General features: G+C 35.6%; 1 protein-coding gene across 1 annotated transcript; it reads right to left on the bottom strand.

Annotated features, from left to right (window-relative positions):
- Positions 1–16,569: 16,569 nt before the first annotated feature.
- LOC125671943 (uncharacterized) lies at positions 16,570–20,604 on the bottom strand. The gene is made up of 2 exons (XM_048907944.2): positions 19,934–20,604; positions 16,570–16,978 (listed from the first exon to the last, which is right to left on the bottom strand). The coding sequence occupies exons 1-2, from the start codon at positions 20,310–20,312 to the stop codon at positions 16,839–16,841; spliced, it is 519 nt and encodes a 172-aa protein (XP_048763901.1). The 5' UTR covers positions 20,313–20,604; the 3' UTR covers positions 16,570–16,838.
- Positions 20,605–21,057: the final 453 nt, after the last annotated feature.

The raw sequence follows: 21,057 nt of genomic DNA, 5'->3' as shown, positions 1-21,057 counted from the left end.
AAGCTAGAGAGATATCTCTCAGAGAGAAAGATATATCTCTCTAGCGTAGAGATATCTCTCTATCGATGTAAAAAGAATACCTCTTTAAGTTAGAGAGATATCTCTTTAAATTTTTAAAAAGAGATATCTCTTTAATCTAGAGAGATATCTCTTTAGATTTTTCCGCCGGTGATCATAATGACTTCTCCTTCTTGCATTGTCATTGAAATGATGTAATCCAATTTTTTTAACCAAGCAAAATACTTCTAGTGTACAAATGGCAGGAAAGGTTGAAGAGGTGGTTGGGGTGATATTGTCAAGTTGCCGAGAGGCGAAATCTAGTCTAGCTCGCATATTTCATCAATTTGTTGTCTTTGTTTTTTGTTACCTGTACATGTATACATTTCACATGCGGTAAAAGGCAAAATCTTCCCACGGGATAGCAGCCATCAGGGTGTTGCTAAAACGCGGAACGGAAAACGAAACGGAACAGAATTTAAGAATTAGAATGATTAATGTAAATTAGATAACAGTAAAAAAAAAATCGGGGGGGGGGGGTAATTTTGATTAAAATCAACAATTTTGGAATTGTTTACAAGCGATAACACAACTTTATCTTAAAATTTTGCATCATAAATTGATTAATCGTATTTAGTTAAACGTTAGTATAAGAATTTACAAGGCATTTTACAAGAATTTCGAAATTTCGGCAATGACAGGTGTTAGCGAGCAGTTACACCTATGGGTAGAGAATGAAAAGAACACACGTAGACTATACTCACCCCCACCCCCCGGTGGCAATACGTCGTGTACTTCCAAAAAGGAGTGTGATATGTATAAAACAATAATAATTCCTGATCTTATTTAGTCAACAAGTTAAACATCTTTTGTTTGATTTATCATTTTTTAACTAACAGGAGACTTAGTAACCGCAGCACTCCAATGCTAAATAGGGAGGACTTCTGGCAGTGAATTTTTAAACTAAATACTTGTATAGCTTAACATTTGGATTAATAACGAGATAACTTTTAATTCCATTCAAGCATAAATTCTGCGTTAGCTTTTTAGCTATTTCATATATTATGAAATAAATCTGTTAATTCCTCTTACTATTGGTTGTAAACTTCACCCTAGTTAACATTGGTTTTGTTTCAATCTTTCTTTCCTGCTGTATCTCTTCAGTTTCAACACTAATCCGCAGGATATCGGTAAATGTACGAACTTTCACATAGATTCATCCCAAATGAGGCAACACTTTTTTCTTCACCGGACTCGTTCGCTTTAAAATTTGATGTGATACATAAATGTATATTGTACCAGGTGTAGAACTAAATTCAAATTCAAATTCAGTTATCTTAAAGATATGTAGTTCGATTAAAAGCACGTTCGATTTAAAAAGGCCATGTTTGGGGGAAAATTGTTCAAAAAATTATTTTATCTTTTACAATGTTGTTTTCGGGGGGAGGGGGGGTGTACCTTTTATTCGTTGGATGAGCTCATAAAATTTTGTCTTACCATACCAGCCAGAATAAAGTAATAGATTATAATTCAAGTCTTTTTCAGTATGTTACCTTATTTATTTTTTCTTCATTTGTGAAACAGCATACTGTCAAATTGGGTGGGGGGGGGGGGGGGTGACAAAGCCGGGGGAAAAGATGGTGCCAATAGGCACTTGCTTAATATTTTTATTAAAACTTACTATGCAAAATATTAAGCAAGCGCCTGTTGGTACATTCATCCACAAAACACACCGTGTAAAAATACATAATAATGCATTAGTATGAGGTATCAATATGAAATGGTGGATTCTGAGGGTGACTTCCTGTTCTCTCTGTAATTTCTGCATTCCCTGTTCAAAATAGTTAGCCTTTTGATTTTGCAAAATGTTGACCTCCTCATAACATTATTGCATAATATATTTTCCGTTTTCCGTTCCGTTCCGTCCCGTGGGGATCCGGGTTAGAATAGGTCCTCAGTACCCCCTTGCTTGTCGTAAGAGGCGACTAAATGGGGCGGTCTTTCGGATGAGACCGCAAAAACCGAAGTCCCGTGTCACAGCAGGTGTGGCACGATAAGGATCCCTCCCTGCTCAATGGCCATAAGAGCTGAGCATGGGCCTAAGTTTTGCAGCCCTTCATCGGCAGTGATGATGTCTCCATATGAGTGAAATATTCTCGAGAGGGACGTTAAACAATGTTCAATCAATCAATCAACCGTTCCGTTCCGTCTTCCGTTCCATTTTCCGTTCTGCGTTTTAGCAACACCCCAGCCATCATGGTAAGATTTGCCTTGGCGGGCTTCCGTTTTAGGGAGAATTACTTAAGTATTCAAACTAATAAAAATATTGGAAAGATATATCTCTTTCTCTTTGAGAGATATCTCTTTTTCAACGATTAAAGAGATATCTTTTATACTTTGAGAGATATCTCTCTAGGAATTTCTAGAGAGATATCTCTTTAAGTGAAGGAGATATCTCTCAAAGTAAAAGAGATATCTCTCAGAGTAAAAGAGATATCTCTTTAAGTGAAAGAGATATCTCTCTAAGTGAAAGAGATATATCTTAAAGTATAAGAGATATCTCTTTAAGTGTAAGAGATATCTCTAAAAGTAAAAGAGATATATCTCTAAGTGAAAGAGATATCTCTTATTAAGAGAGATATCTCTTAAGATTAAAAGATATCTCTCATTTTAAAGAGATATCTCTTTAAAATAAGAGATATCTCTTTAATTTAAAGAGATATCTTATTTTTCGAATAAATAGTAAAAGGGCTTGCCATACGAACTCTTTAACATATTTGTTATGATATCACATGACTTCGTTGATCACGTGACGGCCATTTATAATACGCAAGTTCCGAGTTACCCAAAAGTTATTTCCCTTTGTCGAACTCTTTCGCATTTTATGACGTATGGTGGATACACAATGTATACATTATATCGTAGACTGGCATTGTACATAACGATTACGTACGATTAATGTAATAAAAGCGTAACTTTTGTTTATATCAATCACTGGTATGCATATTCTAGCCATATCAAGCATAATTTGTTTGAATAAGATCATCAAATTGACGATTGAATCATTATTCGTTTCCTCTTCTACATGAGTGACGCTTTTATCAAAGAAAGATGGCAATTAACAATATTTGTTTGAGCCATTTTGTTATCCAATACTCATAAACTCACTAAAATTGCCTTTTCCCTGAGAAAGGATGGTCTGAGAAACTCTGGATATCATCTTTTAAGAAATAATACAACGATAGTAATTAGCAAATGTACCCACCGTCATCATATTTTACGTCATAATTTACGGAAGACTTCGACAAAGGGAAATAACTCTTGGGGAACTCGGAACTTCCGTATTGTTTGAAGTGTTTCACATAAATCGCTTCAGCGCAGCTGATTAAACAATTATTTTTAACTTTTTGTTTCATAAATGATCTCACGGTAGCCTTGTGTACCCGAAGTGTGCTTGGGAAAAATGGTAGCATTATACTTGCGTACAAAATACATGTATTTTATGAAGAGTTCAACTTACTGAAACACAAGTTTACCGACACATTTGAGGGTAATCTGTATTCAAACAAATAATTAAGCCATCACACATTTTTCCAAGCAAGATTCAGGTAGAGAACAAACTCCTTTTACGATTTCCATAAAAGATCTCAAATGAATCCTCATAAATTGCCTGCGCTAGACTCTTTTATAAACACATCATAAATTCTACTTCTAACCACTGGTATAGAACAGAGTACATTTCAAAAGTCTATTTTTCGAAAGCAGTTTGAACACGATGAATTTCAATCAAGGGTAATTAAACAGACTATTTTAAAAAGTTCGAACATATAAGATTTTAAAATACAATTCAGACACGTGATTTTTGCAATAGCGTTCTGGCATCTTACAGGCAGTTTGAAATAGGGTCTAAAGTTTATGACACTCTCCCCGTCATAACAGCTCAAGTTTGCAGTGACGATGTCATTTTCTATAATGACGTCACATATTGGTAGTTCGACACAAAATGCACTGTGATATTTTATGGGACACCTTAATCTACCCTCATGATACACTGTTTGGTCGAAATTACAAATATTTGGGCGAGGCTTGTCACAGATATCAATGAAACAGGTTTCACTTTTGTTCTCAATGACAAATCACATTGAAATAATGACATATAGCGTAGTCACCGTGTACAACCCCACTAGAGAGCTATATTGGCCCCACCCTAGGACCTAAACCCCAAATCCAGGGGCCATGATTTTCACAATAGAGATGCTCATGGACATCACAACCTTGCATTTCATTTTTCACAATCAGGAGTAGAGAAGATTTTTAAAGATTAAAATAGCTATAATAAATGGCCAAACTTGCCCCACCCTAGAGACTGAACCCCTGACTAAGGGGCCGTGAATTTCACATTATTGGTAAAGGGCTTCATGTACATCATAACCATGCATTTGTTTTTTCTCACACATGTGTGGGAGTATAGAAGATTTCTGAAAATTTGGCATTTGTTGTGGCAATTTTGGGAGTTAAGATAATAAATTTCACAATTGATATTCCTCTTATCCTAAAAAAAAGTTTCACACCACAAAATGGTGACAATTGGCCTTGTAGCTTTCAAGAAGTTAAACATGTAAAATTGCTAACGGACGAAGACTCAGGTGACCTAAAATAGTAGCAATATGTGACACAGGTTAGTTACAAAGAGGTTTTGGAATGTTGGATATAGACTAAATACAAGCTAAATTCTTGTATATTAGGGGTGGTCCAAGAGCGATTGGCCAAACAAAAGAAGACATGGTATCAGTGGGTTCAACAATTTCATATTTTAGAAAAATACAGGGCCAATTTCGTATTGAAACCATTTCTTCTTTCATTTTATTAAAGACAGTCAACAACTGAATTATGCACATTAGATAATAGATAAGTATATTTTATAAATTTTGAATTTTCACGATCAAATTTTAAATATCATTATTCATTTTACATTAGATCCTTTCGTACATGCATGAAAATACGTGGTTATGGATACAGGGTTACTGTGTTCAATACCAAATAGCGTTTTTGTGTAAGAAACTTTTAGGTGTGGTAATTTAAAAGAGAACGTAAAAAGAAAACATATGTATAACGTCTGAATAAATTCATTGCTGTGATCCATGTGTATTTTTGGAAATAATTTATATTTCCTTAATAACCAATAACTTAGAGATTGGTTCATTGCCCCCTACCTCCACTGAAAGCTGTACCCCCTAGTGGCACACACTAAATTGAAGATTTCATCGTTTATTTGACGTGAAATCTCGGAAGTCATGGAAATATCTGCTACAGCGTTATGTGCAGAAACCATGTGTATCAGTTATATTATGTGGAATGGCAGAATAATTTATCTCTATAGCTGTAAGCCTGTAACCAAGCTGAATATGTCAACTTATCTAGTAAAACACGCTTCGAATCCCGTACCCCCTAAGGTCATTATTCCGCACCCCCAAATGCGGGGTTGTACACAGTGGTAGTTATCCAAACTCAGTTTGATTGAAACCACACGACCAATCAGTGAGTGGCACGCTCGATCAGGCGGAGTTGTAACGCTGTGATTGGGATGATAGTACACCTCTCCATTCATTACAACAGTGAATATTATGAAACTTGACAATTCTTTAATATGTTTCTTGTAAAATTTTCATAAATGGTTGCATCAACAATAAATCTTTACAGATATTTTATAATAGATAAAATACTGTTATAAAAATAGTTATTTTGAGAGAAAAAAATGTATGAAACATAGCTTTGGGGATTTACGTTTGATCGAGGAGTGAACAATGTTGGTTCCGTGCAGTCCAGTAAGAAGCACAGAATACATATGTAGGTTATACAAGGGAAATGTATGGTGGCATATTTCTGCCCCCCCCCCCCATCCCCCCACCCCACCCACACACCCCCAACCCACACATGTAAGATAATTATGTCAACATACAAGATAATTATGTCAACATACAAGATAATTATGTCTACATACAAGATATATAATTATGTCAACATACAAGATAATTATGTCAACATGCAAGATAATTATATCAACATACAAGATAATTATGTCAACATGCAAGATAATTATGTCAACATACAAGATAATTATGTCAACATACAAGATAATTATGTCAACATGCAAGATAATTATGTCTACATACAAGATAATTATGTCTACATACAAGATAATTATATCTACATGCAAGTTACTAATCTTTTTAGAGATATTGGTTTTACTTACTAACACCAATATCTGACTGTTGACATGTGACTTATTGTCCACCTGGCGCATGAACCCTGAACCCAGGAGTCAAGTTTCTCACACATTTGGTATAAGGCTCATTGCTTGTAATATTCATGCTAATAGTTTGACTACTTTATGTTCAGGAGTGAAGAGGATTTTTGAAGATTACGTTACATTTTGGTGGTTTTGGCCCCACTTCTCAGGCCCCAGGGAGACAGAAACCATGAAATTCACAATATTTGTTCCCTTTCACCCATACATGTCGATGTTACATAACAAAATTGGTTGAAAATGGTTCAGCTGTTCCAGAGAAGAAGCTGAAAATGTTCAAAAGTTGTGACCGACACACGACAGACGGACGACAAACGACAACGTACAAAAACAGTGTCGGTCGTAACTTTTGAACATTTTCAGCTTCTTCTCAATGCACGGTTTACGTTGGCTAGCGTTATATTCCCCGCGGTAAATTAATAGGCGGATCCTGTGGGTATCCTCATATATTCGCCCTTTAATATTTCTCGATGTTATTGGGCGTTTGCGCGAGGGGAACTTCATAAATGATATATATTTCAAAGTAAGTTCTAATTTATTTAATTGATATTACTTCGAATTATGAAGACCAATGACAATTTCATGCTTCGCTCGGCCCGACGGTCACACTGAATATGGATATGAGTTTTATCATAAAATGCGTGTTTTTCATTAACTGAATTCGGCAGTTGCTTTGTCTACATCAAACTTTTTAATCTATTTGAAATCGCAAAACTTTTCTCAAATCAACAACATGAAAACATATTACTTTTCAACACGTTACACGACCATTCCTCGCGATAAATTAAAGGCTAGGCTTTTTGACATAATAGACAGTTGCTTCTTCAACAAAAATGAAAAACGGAAATATTCCCATCTAGTGATCAGTCATCCAAAAAAATCATTTTGTTAAACGCCACTCTGATTCCAAGCACAAGTACTCTGAAGTTAAAATTTAAAAAAATATTCTAGTCTAGTGTTCCTCAATGACAATATCTTCGTGGTCTTTGGTGATCAGGTCTTCCAACAGTCTGTTGGAATCCCCATGGGCACGAATTGTGCTCCTTTGTTTGCTGACCTGTTTTTGTATTAGAATTTCTTTTTTAAAAAACTTTTACGTGAGAAGAAAAAATATCTTGCTGTGGCCTTCAATTCGACATTTAGATATATCGACGACGTATTATCTATTAACAGAAATAATTTTCATTTACATGTCGATTCGATATATCCCAGTGAACTCGAAATAAAAGACACCACAGAGTCGTCCACTTCTGCTTCACACTTAGATATTTTATTGAAAGTAGATATTAACGGCAAACTAACAACTCAACTTTATGACAAGCGGGATGACTTAAGCTTCTCCATCGTCAACTTCCCATATTTATGTAGCAATATTCCATTATCACCTGCATATGGTGTTTATATCTCTCAACTGATTCGATACTTGAGAGCTTGTTCTGCTTATGGCCAGTTTTTAAATCGAAGCAGGCTACTGACAAACAAGTTGATGGTGCAGGGGTTCCAACAGTCTCGTTTAAAGTCACCATTTCGCAAATTCTATGGTCGTTATAACGATCTAGTTTGCCAATACAACCTACCATTGGTTCAAATGCTGTCTGACGTGTTTCATACTGATTGTTAGGCCGTTCTTGGCACTCTGATTTTGACTATGGATAGCTCCTATAAAATCTATAAATTCCAGGAGCTTCCGGGGGCTTTGCCCCCGGTCTCCACCAGGGCTTCACCCTGGACCCACTGGGGGCCTCAAGAACCCCTGCCTCATAAAGTTGCGCCCCCGTAACCGCAATTCCTGGATCCGCCCCTGGGGCTCACAGTGGATGTGACCGGTCGACAGGATATGCTTACTCCTTTCAGACACTTGATCCCACCTCTGGTGTGTCCAGGGGTCCGTGTTTGCCCAACTCTCTATTTTGTATTGCTTATAGGAGTTATGACATTGATCACTGTTCGTTATCTTCACCTTTCATTCACGATATTCGTTACAAATTATGCATTCGGTCTTCATTTATTATAAACACGAATGATTATCAGAAATTAAAAATATACTTAATCTAAAGGTAAAATAATCTCTTGATTATTGTAAATGTTACAAAAACCAAGTCTTGTCCCTTACTCTCGTGTGGCAGGGATGGGGACCGGACCAGCATAATGAAAGCAGCGTAGCCGTGAGTTTATCTATTTGAATAATAATTATTTAACCCAACTGGTATGATTTATTGTTTAGATATTTGACTAAAATAATCATGGGGATATTAGTTCACATCTAGACGTTATTATGGAAATGAACCGGGATTCGAATTGACTGGCTACTTAACATGGCTACGTCAAAACAAAAAACAAAAAACAAAAACCCACCCCGAAATCATTAAAAGCTGTGAGCTTTCGAGTCTTTTGGAGCTGTAATGAATATTTGAAGGTATGTTTGGACACAAATATAGTAGGACAATATGTTGGGCATTTTTATATTAAATTTATGAGGCGGCGATACAAGAACATAGCGATATAAAACCTCAACCGTGCACAGTTTTTGTGCGCCGTTAATCGAAGGTGGGTTTTTTATATAAGGGGTGGATCTGTAGCTCTCTGATCTCTTCCAATATTTTTTCAGAGGACTACAGTTCTGCAGCTATTTTTTCGTCAGCAAAAAATATCATCTTGGTCTAGTCCATTTCGGAAACTTCATGACATCATTAAATGGCCTAATTCGTAGCAGTAAATATATATATATATATATATATATATGTAGGTAAACGGTCAGATGTATTTTTTTGAGTCGTATTAGAATGAAAATAAAAAGTTCTTGTTTTTGTGGGTGTTGCAGGATAACCTCATCGGTCTTGAAATGTTGTTTTGACATAAAAAACCCAAGGCTGACGAAATGTTTTGAAACATGAAAGCTGGGGCTTTAGTCTCGGCTTTTTATTTCTAAACAACATTTCGAGACCGAGGGGATTATATATTTTCTATTTTTATTCTCCTATACGTGCATTTCAGTTTTAGAATTTGTGACACAAGTAGCTGAGATTTGGAACTAGTTAAAATGTTGTAATCCATTAAATTTGGTTGATATATTTTCCAAGCAGAACAGCAATTCTTTTAAAAAGTTTAAATTAATTTACTCGAAATTGTGTGTAAAAAAATCAGTATTTTCACCAATAATTTAAAAATTTCATCTCAAAACACCACCTTTTTAAAGTTCCATTTCATTAAATTTTAAGATAATTTTAGAAATTGACATTACTCCTAATATGTCCCTTTAAACTCTCAAATTTGATATCACGAATTTTTTCGCATATCAAGTGCAAAAAAAATCATTATTTATATTTCACTTATTTGTAATAGACTTTTTTCTATTCTGTGTTGTTAGAAGACATGATTATGTATCTATTTTATGTAATGTTTGATTTGTGTTGCTTATGTAGTGTTGACACCAACAGAAAAATCAAGTTTAATTGAACAAATCTTGAGTCAATTCTAAGTGCAAAAAGGTCGTGTTTAGAACCCTGTGGCTCAATAACAAGCATTGCAACACTAGTTTTTCTTTTTTAATTTCCTAATTCTCCTTCTATGTAGAAATCAAAAATACACTTCCCTAAAAATTGACATAACTCCAAATCTCAGGTGCGAACCTCGTTAAGCAAATTTTTGTTAATATAAGATGAACTGTTATGTATATAACAACTGCATAAATACAATATATTGGAAAAACTCTCATTATAACAAACATATGTTCCAACTTTTAAAAAAACAACAACAGATAAATGGAAGAAAAAAAACCACGAGATATCTGCAGGCATTGTAGAGATGACCAGGGCATTAAAAAGCATTCAAGAAGTATATTCGCACGTACATGCTTGCTTGTCTTGAAGGGTATAAATTACCACAGATATCAAAGACTCCACAATTTCCTTCTTTAGCATAAATATAACCCCCATGCTTTACCGCCATCGGTCCGAGGTCTTCATCCTCGGAGAGAGGGACATTTAAGAGGGGGTAGGGTATGCTAATAACTCAGATGTATAGGGACTTGCGGAATCTTTTTTCGAGAAGTATATTTCAGTATATTTATAGCTAATATAAACACCCCCCGAATTAACAGATATGCATACACGCGCAAATTTCCCCCCTATATTTTTATCTGCCCTTGTTTATTTTTCTTGTTTGAATTAGAACTAATTCGGTGTGTCAACCTAAAATTATACGAGAGTTCCCCCCGTAATTATAAGAAAACTAACTCGTAATTTCGAGATCTTATCTCCAAATTACTAGAAAATCAACTACGAATTTTCCCTAGATGTGAATCGGTTTTCCTACTATCGGCCATCCCACTAACTGCAGTGGATTTGCTTTATATATGTAAAGTAGATTATGTTCTGCTGGTCGGTTTTGTCACTTCAAGCATTCATAGTCCATGTTCATCAGATTCATTAAATTTTAGAATCAAGTACCAATATGTATTATCAAAATCAATAATTTCAATTAGATCTTGGACTATATTCCTCTCTCTCTCTCTCTCTCTCTCTCTCTCTCTCTCTCTCTCTCTCTCTCTCTGACCATCATTCTCCATTTAACAGTTTAAGACGCCACCATCTTATAATATCGAACCTCCATTACAGGTACTCTACATCTGGAGGCTGCAAGTGCCACGTCGTCCGCTTGTATTTATGCCATCGCCGATGCCTGTTTTATTTGTATATTTGTTTGTTTATTTTAATGTAAATACGTTGCATATGTTGATATATACTTATATTGGATCGCATATCGTTATAGATAAGCAATGTTCAGATCCATTGTACATTAGCTTGCTGTGTGTTAATTAATATTAGACGTAGACTATGAGAGGCCCGATGTGGAGGGAGACGGCTCCTTCACATTCTGTTTACCTGGAGGCAATTGGACTCTTTGTGTATGTGGTAGTGTGCCTTACAGGTAAACAAGGGTAGCCTTTCATGTGATAAATAATAGTGTGTGTGTGTGTGTGTGTGTGTGTGTGTGTGTGTGTGTGTATTTATGAATAGTATGACTTGACAATCCAATCTAACTATTGTAAACTTTATTGCATGAAATTGCATTATGTTGATGAATTATTTATATATTTGTTGATATTGAATTAAATTAAAGATTAAAAAAAAAAAAAAAAAAAAAAAAAATATTAGACGTAGACTTCAATTTTGTTTTGTTTTAAACTCGGATCAGACTCGGACGGACAATGTGCAGCATGCAGTCTATAGTAGCAACAGCGTTACCAAAATATCCCTCGATACTCTTAATTCGTACTGCCAAATGTTTTATCAAAAACAAAATTATAAACTATTCTATTTCTTTCTAAAAGTCTTTATTCAGACATTTAGTGGCGGCAGAGATATAGGGACTCAACATTTCAACAAATGTAATTGGTTAGATTTTGTTGAGCTTTGTGATGTCACACTGATAGTGTCCAGGCGTGTGTGTGTCATTAAGGTTTCTTTAACAGATGTAGGTGTTTTAACACCAAATTATGACACACACACACCTCCCCCTCCCCCCAATAAAATCATTACATACATGTATTGCTTATTATCGCAAATATTTACATGTACTAGTGCTTTGCTTGATATTTGATATGTATATCATAAACTAAAAATATATTTTTAATTTCCTTGTGTGTAATCAATCAGAATATAGTGTTGAACCTGGTTCCATTTAAACAATAAAATGCTTTCTTTGTTGTTTCATCGGGTGATGAAGGTAGCTAGCATTGTACATTTTTTCTGCAATGATTGCTACATGTACCTTCATCACCCGATGAAACAACAAAGAAAGACATTTTATTGTTTATCTATATTTTTATGTATTATTAAAAATATAAACTAGAATTAAGATCTAAAATAGCATCTAGTCGACCCATTTGATACGTTAAATGGAACAGCCAATGCACCCTTTGACCTTGATGACACTCCATATTTGGTAATGATTTTGCCGGCAGATAGTAGGTACTAAAAAACCGGATCGAACTAGTTTGCAACAAACTTGTATTTTTTGCATGATGAAAGCAATCAATGTCAATTTAAAAAGAAATTTAAGAGAAAAGATTCAGTGAATGTAAATATATTTGTATGAACCAAGGCCGATGATATTATTGCATTCGATCCTCTGCGCTGGTCGTAACAAACGTCTTGCTTATGATCAATTTTTAAATCGAGACAGACTACTGACAAATAAGTTGAATAGTGTTACAGAGGTTTCAACGGTCTTGATTAAAGTCAGCATTTCGCCAATTTTCATGACCATTTTATGATATGAGTTGCACATACAACCAGTCAGGGTCGTGTGACGTGATCTTTATGTACACCGATTTTGACCACAGAACACTCCGTTTACCTGACTTAGATATAGGGATCACGGCGAATGTGACCGATCAACAGGGGATGCGTATTCCTCCTATGCACCTGGACTGGTGGCAGTAGCTCGGTGGTAAAGCGCTCGCTTCATAACCAGTACTAGTAGGTCTTGAATTCTCGAGAGTCCCAATCGTGTCATGGCCGCATCAAACTTATATAATGTAAGACGGATTGCTCTGTTGCCAAACACTCGGCATTTAAAATTGAGAATCTCGTGTCTTTTGGATATGACCTTAAAAACGAAGGTTCCGTGCCGCGGCATGTGCTGGCACGTTAAAGAACCCTCACTTCTACGTACGACCCTAAGCGCTAACTGTGGTACTTCATCTACAGATAGCAACGTCTCAACATGAATGAAAAACTCTCGACGGGACGTAAAACAAAACAAATATGCAACCTGGGCATCTAATCCCACCTCTGGTGAGTCTGGGCACCTAATCCCACCTCTGGTGAGTCAGGGCACCTAATCCCACCCCTGGTGAGTCAGGGCACCTAATCCCACCTCTAATGAGTCAGGGCACCTAATTCCACCTCTGGTGAGTCTGGGCACCTAATCCCACCTCTGATGATTCAGGACACCTAATCCCACCCCTGGTGAGTCAGGGCACCTAATCCCACCTCTGATGAGTCAGGACACCTAATTCCACCTATGGTGAGTCTGGGCACCTAATCCCACCTCTGGTGAGTCAGGGCACCTAATCCCACCCCTGGTGAGCCAGGGCACCTAATCCCACCTCTGGTGAGTCAGGAGTCCATATTTGCCCTACTCTCAATTTTGACTGTTCGTTATCTTCACATTTTCAAACGGACGACGGAGTACAGACGACACCACGACCGGAAGAACAGCACTTATCTACAGGTGTGTAAATTAAGTTATGTTGAACAGCTGTTCGTGCTATCAAAGGGGATCTCCATCGAGAGTTTTGAAAAATAACATCGGTCAACAAGACTGGCAACCATATGAAAAAGCCCAGTATTTGGTGATTTTTATAAACTCTATCTAGTGGCTAGCTCATAATACCAACTATGATGGGCTTAAAACACCTTTATAACGACGAGCTATATTATCTGTATAAAGCATTGTGTTGTCTGTTCGCATCGCTATTGCCATTCGGTGTTCTCTATGGAGTTCCAAATGCAATAATGATAATAAACAAATAAATGGATTTAGTTAATTGCCTTGTGAAATCCATATGCGCCATACTGTAAATGTTTTGATTTATACAAGCATTTTATGAATGAAGTATCCGCTGCAGTATTGGTATAAGACGAGTACAAGATACATTGCATCATTCGATATAAATCTTGCATCAGAAATCAAGAATTTTCTGTATCTCCAAGACTTAGTCGAAATCTCGATTTAAAATACATTTATCTCTGAAGTTTGCCACAAGGAAGTAGCAACAAAGAGGAAAGAACGTGTACACAGATATTTTTATTAGCCGGGAAATTCCGCAGACATAAAGGTTACCCAGTTTTACAGTTCACCACGATTCTGGCACAGATTCTGCAGTGCAGAGCAGTACAAATACTGCGTGGGAAGGCAGGGTCAAGAGGTCAAGTCGTTATATAACATAGGTCTTGTTTTTAACCAGTCTGCTGATTTAGTGATAATAAGAGATTCTGTGATCTGAAAGGCGCACATTTGTTTGATTGTGGAATATCAGTAGCCTTGTGCAGATTTTGTACAGGCCTTGTGCAACTTATATTTAGGCGAGCTAAAATGAATTTTATGTTTTATGTCGGGTATGGATTTTGAAAGTTACGCAAGAGAGAGAGTTTAAAAATGAAATAAAATATATATTTATTTGTGTGTAGTTATAACTACCAAAGAAACAAAAAGATGCTATACAAAACCCAAAGGAGGTTATTCAAAGATTTTATCCTTCTCACCGCAAATACGTATCAACTTCAAAATTGTGAAAACTTTCTTTTATATTTAGTTTTGGCTTCAGAATTCATTTGTTTGTGTTTTTCATAAAACCTAGGAGCATGTTTGGCAATTGCACAGAAATTATTTAGTTCAGTCGTATTGGAAGAACAAATTCGCTTTTTAAGAAAGCTTTAAATGCATTATACACATTGAAGAGTTCCAAGAAGTGAATTTTTTCATTATATGTTAATCAAGAAATATTATCATTTCCAACGTCGTGCCTTTGATATCTTTACAAATTTTAATGATAGCCATTTCCTCGTGAATGCACTATGTAGTGAACAAAACGCGTATGAATCTTTATAAATCTAGTGCCTCTATTGTAAATTACATAATTATAAATAAATAAAATTTTATATTTGAAAATTCATAAGGCATGAACTGCGATGCTTTATGCTGGCATACTTCACGAAGCACGTTAGCTTATTTCTTTTCTATTTTTATTTCTTACATCCATTATCTACTTTCATTTCTGGCGGAATTCCCAGCCGTTAAAATAGACGAACTATGGTTTTCAAGATTCATACGCGCATTGTTCACAACTGCGTTGCATTCATGAGGAAATGGCTATCATTACAATTTGTAAAGATATCAAAGACAAAAACTATAAAATAAATTTTCATTTCTGAAAAGTCAGCGCTTCATGCCGACATACTTATCAGGATATAGTGTGCCTACGTGGAGAGTCGCAGTCCATGCCCTCATGTAATTTAAAAAATAATTCATTTTAATTAGTTGTGCTTTAATATCAACGAACAAGACAACAATTGTTCTTGTCAAGTCGAAAAATATAGGTGAACTAATTATCACCCACCCCCCTAAATGTAATATGTTAAGTGCACTTTGTCAGTGTAAAAAATGATTTGTAATTAGATAGTACTCTAGAATTATTTTGAAGTTTGCCATCGACTTATTTGCTGTTTTAATGGCTTCTTTTGATTCTCTACTGTCACAAAATTTTCTGATTTACAAAATGATTACGCACTTTTCAGATTTTTAAAGGAATTTTATATCGGAAACAGAAGGTAGGCACCCTATGCTGAAAGTACAATGGATGATTTCTTGATATAAATCTAACTATTTCGGTTGTCTAAAAATAGCGTATATCTGATTAGTTTATACAATCTATAAGTAAGCCTCTCACTTTAGAATGAAACATAGTCGCTTCACTTATGCAAATAGACAGCAGTCATTGAGAGAAACATATTTTCAATTTCAGATTTTCTTTTTATCTAGAATTTTACAAGAATGCTGAATTGCTAACATTCTGCAGATTCTTTTAATTACATGTACCTATAATAAGGATTGAAATGTAAAAAAAAAATTTAAAAAAATAAAATTTAAAAAAAGCATTTGAAAAGAGTGAACCTATTCTGCTTTTTTTCTCTTCAAAACCAGATATATTTCATATTAAATGTTTTTGGGTAATTTTTTCCTTATCATGTTTTCGATGAAACAGTAAATTTGCGAATGAGGAATTCGTTATTAACATAACACTAGATACCGTTACATAAATTAGGCCACGTGCTACACCACTGGCTATTTCAATGAACATTTTATCTAAGATTGAAAAAATTATAAAATTAGCTTTTTGTACAGAGGAAATATACAGCACCGTTAGTCATAAGTTTTTCTATACAACTAATAATGTTAATTTTCTTATTTTAGATCGAAATGCAGTGTTATTGAAAATACTGAAATGTATTTGTTTATCCACATGAAGTTAAATGATACAAGTTCAAAAGTTAATTTGATTTTGTTGAAGGAACATTAATATCCTTCAAAATTGGTGCATATAGAGGGAATGAAAACTTTCACAAAAAAGGACATTTTGTGCCATTTTTGGATCTGACGAGGTACCGTCTAGGGTTTCAACCACCCTTTGGAAATTTTGTGGATCTGCCCCTGTTCAATATGGCATTGTGAAAAACAAATACATGTAATTCTTAAAAGATCGTTTTTTTTTTTTATTATTAACCATGCACTTTATTTACCCATATCATTTCCAGGTATGAATAAAAGCAACGAATATGGATTACCATAGTCTTTAGACATGCAGTTGAAATCTTCTGGTACTAACACAAATATGGAAGACTCTCATTTTGAAATTAGAATTAGAATTCACAGTTAATTATAAAAAAAGGAGTTTCACTGTAATAGTGAAGGTGAAAGTCGATCCCTGAGGTAGAATGCAACACGCGGAAGGGGGAGCAGACGACAACTAGATGTTGAAGACGATGCTGACGACAGCGATGATGATTATCGTCAATGCTATCGATACAATCGATATCACACGGACAATTTTACCCAGTCTCTTACACTTGGCGGAATTCCCTTTGATGTATTCATTGTCCGCTTGGACTGAAATAGAAAAAAAATCACTTATGTCTTAAATTCATAGATATACACAGAATCGTAACTCTATGTGACATTCCTCTGTGGACGTCAAGCGATGACAGTCTACATTAAAGCGATGACAGTCTACATTAAAGCGATGACAATCTACATTAAAGCGATGACAATCTACATTAAAGCGATGACAGCGATGACAGTCTACATTAAAGCGATGACAGTCTACATTAAAGCGATGACAGTCTATATTAAAGCGATGACAGTCTACATTAAAGTGATGACAGTCTACATTAAAGCGATGACAGTCTACATTAAAGCGATGACAATCTACATTAAAGCGATGACAATCGACATTAAAGCAATGACAGTCTACATTAAAGCGATGACAATCTACATTAAAGCGATGACAGTCTATATTAAAGCGATGACAGTCTACATTAAAGCGATGGCAGTCTACATTAAAGCGATGACAGTCTACATTAAAGCAATGAGCTTATTTGCAGAAAGTAAATTTCAACAAAATTGTGTGGCAAATTCCCAGCATTTGCCTCTATGTTCAATATACAAAAGAAACCCCTATTGAGTGTTCTAGTATGAGCACTTTAGACTACATGATTAACATACAAAGAAATAATTATGACTTTCTGCACTACTTTACAGAAATAGTCTGTAGACATGTAACCGGTGTGTTTGCGTTAACTACGTCATGTATTAGTATCAAAAGTACGGGAAGATGAAGGTGGTATACCTACATTGCATGAATGTAATTTGATGAATTTAGATAAGACAAGAAAAGGTTTAGGATAACACCTCTTACAACGGTTTTTGCACAATGATGAGGAGGCATTCCTTTCAGGTGTATGGACAGAATGTTCGAGCTAACGAGGTAATGAACATCTTTATTCTTTGTTTATATTATGCTTCGTGGCGTACGTACATGTGTGTACAATTACACTGCAGTCGAATAGATCAGGCTACCGGAGAGAGAGAGAGAGAGAGAGAGAGAGAGAGAGAGAGAGAGAGAGAGAGAGAGTAAAGCCAAGTTCTTCTACAGCAGCAGAGAAGGATATAGCCTGAAACCTGATTGGCTAATAAACTAGATATACTTTGATAACAAGTCTACGTCGTCATTCCATTGTAAGATTAAAACAAGATGTGGTCGTGAAACAAATTGCCTCCTGGTGTGAACACGTTCAATCGGTATAGCAAATTTGTCCTTGACCTTGATGAATAACCCTGAACTTAAGCGATCACATAGCATTGGCCTTGACCTTTCAGTTTACTATGTATGAAGTTTTATTTAGTCAGACAGACAAAGACACAAGAAGAAAGAGACAGACAGATTAAAACATCAATTAGGCAAAAAGCAATGCATACATTTTGGTAAATGTTTGATCGATATAATGAAAAATTGTGGAAATATCATAATGTTGAAATAGTGAGAAAAAGAAAATCAAACCGAAGAATATAATCCAAAGGCACTGTTCACATATCACTAGCTAGATATTTTCACAAAATTCGGTTTTACTGTAATCTCTGAAATGATGTGAACAATTTATTGCTGGCAAAAATCAAATTCTATGGTTTCAGACCCCCCCCCCCCCTATTTTGTTTGATAACATGTAGTTACAAAAGGAAGGTAAACTTCGATTTTAGAGTTTTTCGTTTAAGATGGTATAATTCAAAATCCATTCATTCGAAATGCGTGTTATTGTTAAGACTTCTAGAAATGATATATTGAGTATAAAAATATCTATATACGCCCAACAAACATCAAACGTGCATATTTCTTTTATATTTGAGAGAAAAGGGCCTTTGTGCGACTTTGTTTACAGAAACAATAAACAATCATGATTTGAAGCGTGCCATCCATACATCCTTGCATTATATTTTCTTGTCAGATTTTATAATTTTGTGTTACGCATTGCCCTTTTTATTCCAACAGTGTGCCCTAATTTCTAAAAAATGATAATAAGAATTTATGAGTTCCATAGGTTTCAATTGACAATTTATGACTACAGAGTGAACTCGTGAATACAAACGTCTACATTGTATCTTTCTAGTAAGCAGGTGCCCTTTCAACAGTTTTATACCACAGACGATACAATGGCACACTATCGTTAAAAGGCAAGCCAATAGCAGATAGAAGATGATAATCTCTATCTCTATTAGATCAGCCTCGATTACAAGAGATTTGTTTCAGGAGAGTAATCTTTTATCGTCCGTTTTTTACGTTCGGTCATTAACTTTATAGCTTTGTTCTCGATATCATTTGATGCTCCGACATGTTTAATATATTCTTGCGTAAGTAAACAAAACGCGCCTACTCTTTATATAAGAGAATCGGTGTTGTATACTGAATGCATGAGGTTTTTTGGGGGGGATTTTTTCATCAGAAACATGTTTTTAAAATTTTATTAAGATTTCAGGGTGGGAACTTAAATTCCTCGCATCAGATATATTTATAATTCATATGAACTTCATGCATTCTATCTTTAGGATTTTTTTAGCAATATATGTCGCATCTCTTTCATTATTTTGGAAATATATTTTGGAACTGAATATTTACAGTCGAAATTTTTAAGTAAGCGTTCTGCGTATATTTAAACAAACTCACTTGCTTTTAATTAGTTTGCCGGTTTTATTTTTACCGCCGGGGAGAACGAGTGCTTCTGTTTTTCTCTCGCCGTCTTAATACTTGTCACTTGTGCTCTTTTCAAGAATGCTTACCCACGAAGAACAATTAATCTTAATCCAATTAACCTGACGTCGAGTTTTGGTTAAAACTGAGATTCCGAAAGAGGGAGTTGCAGTGTTATCTAGGACAAGCTTGGAATTATCAAAAGTCATAAAAAATGGGCATAGACATGCTTTGAACGTTATGATTAATCGATCGATCAAGAGAGGGAGATAGAGAGAGAGAGAAAGAAAGAGAGTAGAAGGTACCGCTCATTTTATACTTACTTGCCATCACCATTGCAACAATTCCTGTCAACGGATTAAAGAAAATAGTTGTAAAAAGCGCCAACCAAAGATAATTTGATGGTTTACTTTCCAAAACAGGTGTATCAAAAGTCTCCCTGTTCTGATTTTCCACCGCCCTCCGGGCCTCGTCGTAGTAGTCCTTTCCATTTCGTGTCGTCTGCCCGGCCTCCAGACCAGACCTAACACTAGCCGTAGAAGGAAGTCCTCTTTTAATTGAACTTTTTGCACTGGAGTCTGAATTTTTTCGATTGGATGTAGATGACTCCTGTCTTTGAGGTTTCGGAGCACTTCTAGTTGATGTTTGTTTACTCGATGAGCTTTGTCGCAGCTCGAGATTTGTCGAAGAATCGTCCTCCATCACTCTTGATTACGAACACAACTTGCAAAATACTCACTCAAAATTTCCTCATATTGTGTGAGTAACAGTTTTTCTAAGATTTCCGAGAAGAATACAAATTTACGCAAGTTTTCTGCTTATCAAGGAACACATAAAAGTGGCCGTATATCATAAAAGCATAGCATCACCTACGTATTACATGTAAGTCTGATATCAACGCGCGAGGAGCGCGCGCGAGCCTGTCTGTGGTCCCGTGAGATGCTTCAGAAACAACTCAAACTTATAATAATGTCCAGCATTTTCTCTCGAGAAGCACACACTGCGAAAGTTGATAGACGGTCTTGGAGCGATGTCCAGATGCCCAGTATCAGATTTTGATGATCTTTCGTCCGCCGGATCATATCTACGTATTATCGTAATGATTAAGTGTTGAGTAATGAAGTGAATTAGATTTTTAAAATTCTCTACGTGTAATATGCTGAGTCATTTAAAGTCTGAATCGCTAGAAGTAGTAAACTTCTGAAAGTTTCACTGAAGTGAAGTATGTAAAACTAACTACATGTAACAATGCTTTAATACAGATAATTTAATATTTTGTATTGCTTCTCTCTATGTGATCTTGATTTGCATTTTATCCATCTCGCGTATTTTCACAATCACAGAGCCATGACAGCCGATAGTCCACCCAGACTTATATTTTTTTTGTTTTGTAAATATGGTGTTGCAGGCACTTTTCACATGATTATTCTCACAAACTCTAGAGAAA

The sequence above is a fragment of the Ostrea edulis genome, chromosome 4, assembly GCF_947568905.1.
Source record: "Ostrea edulis chromosome 4, xbOstEdul1.1, whole genome shotgun sequence".
NCBI classification, from domain to species: Eukaryota; Metazoa; Mollusca; class Bivalvia; order Ostreida; family Ostreidae; genus Ostrea; species Ostrea edulis.
Note: the sequence above shows the minus strand (reverse complement) of the source record. Positions and strands in the feature narration are given on the sequence as shown.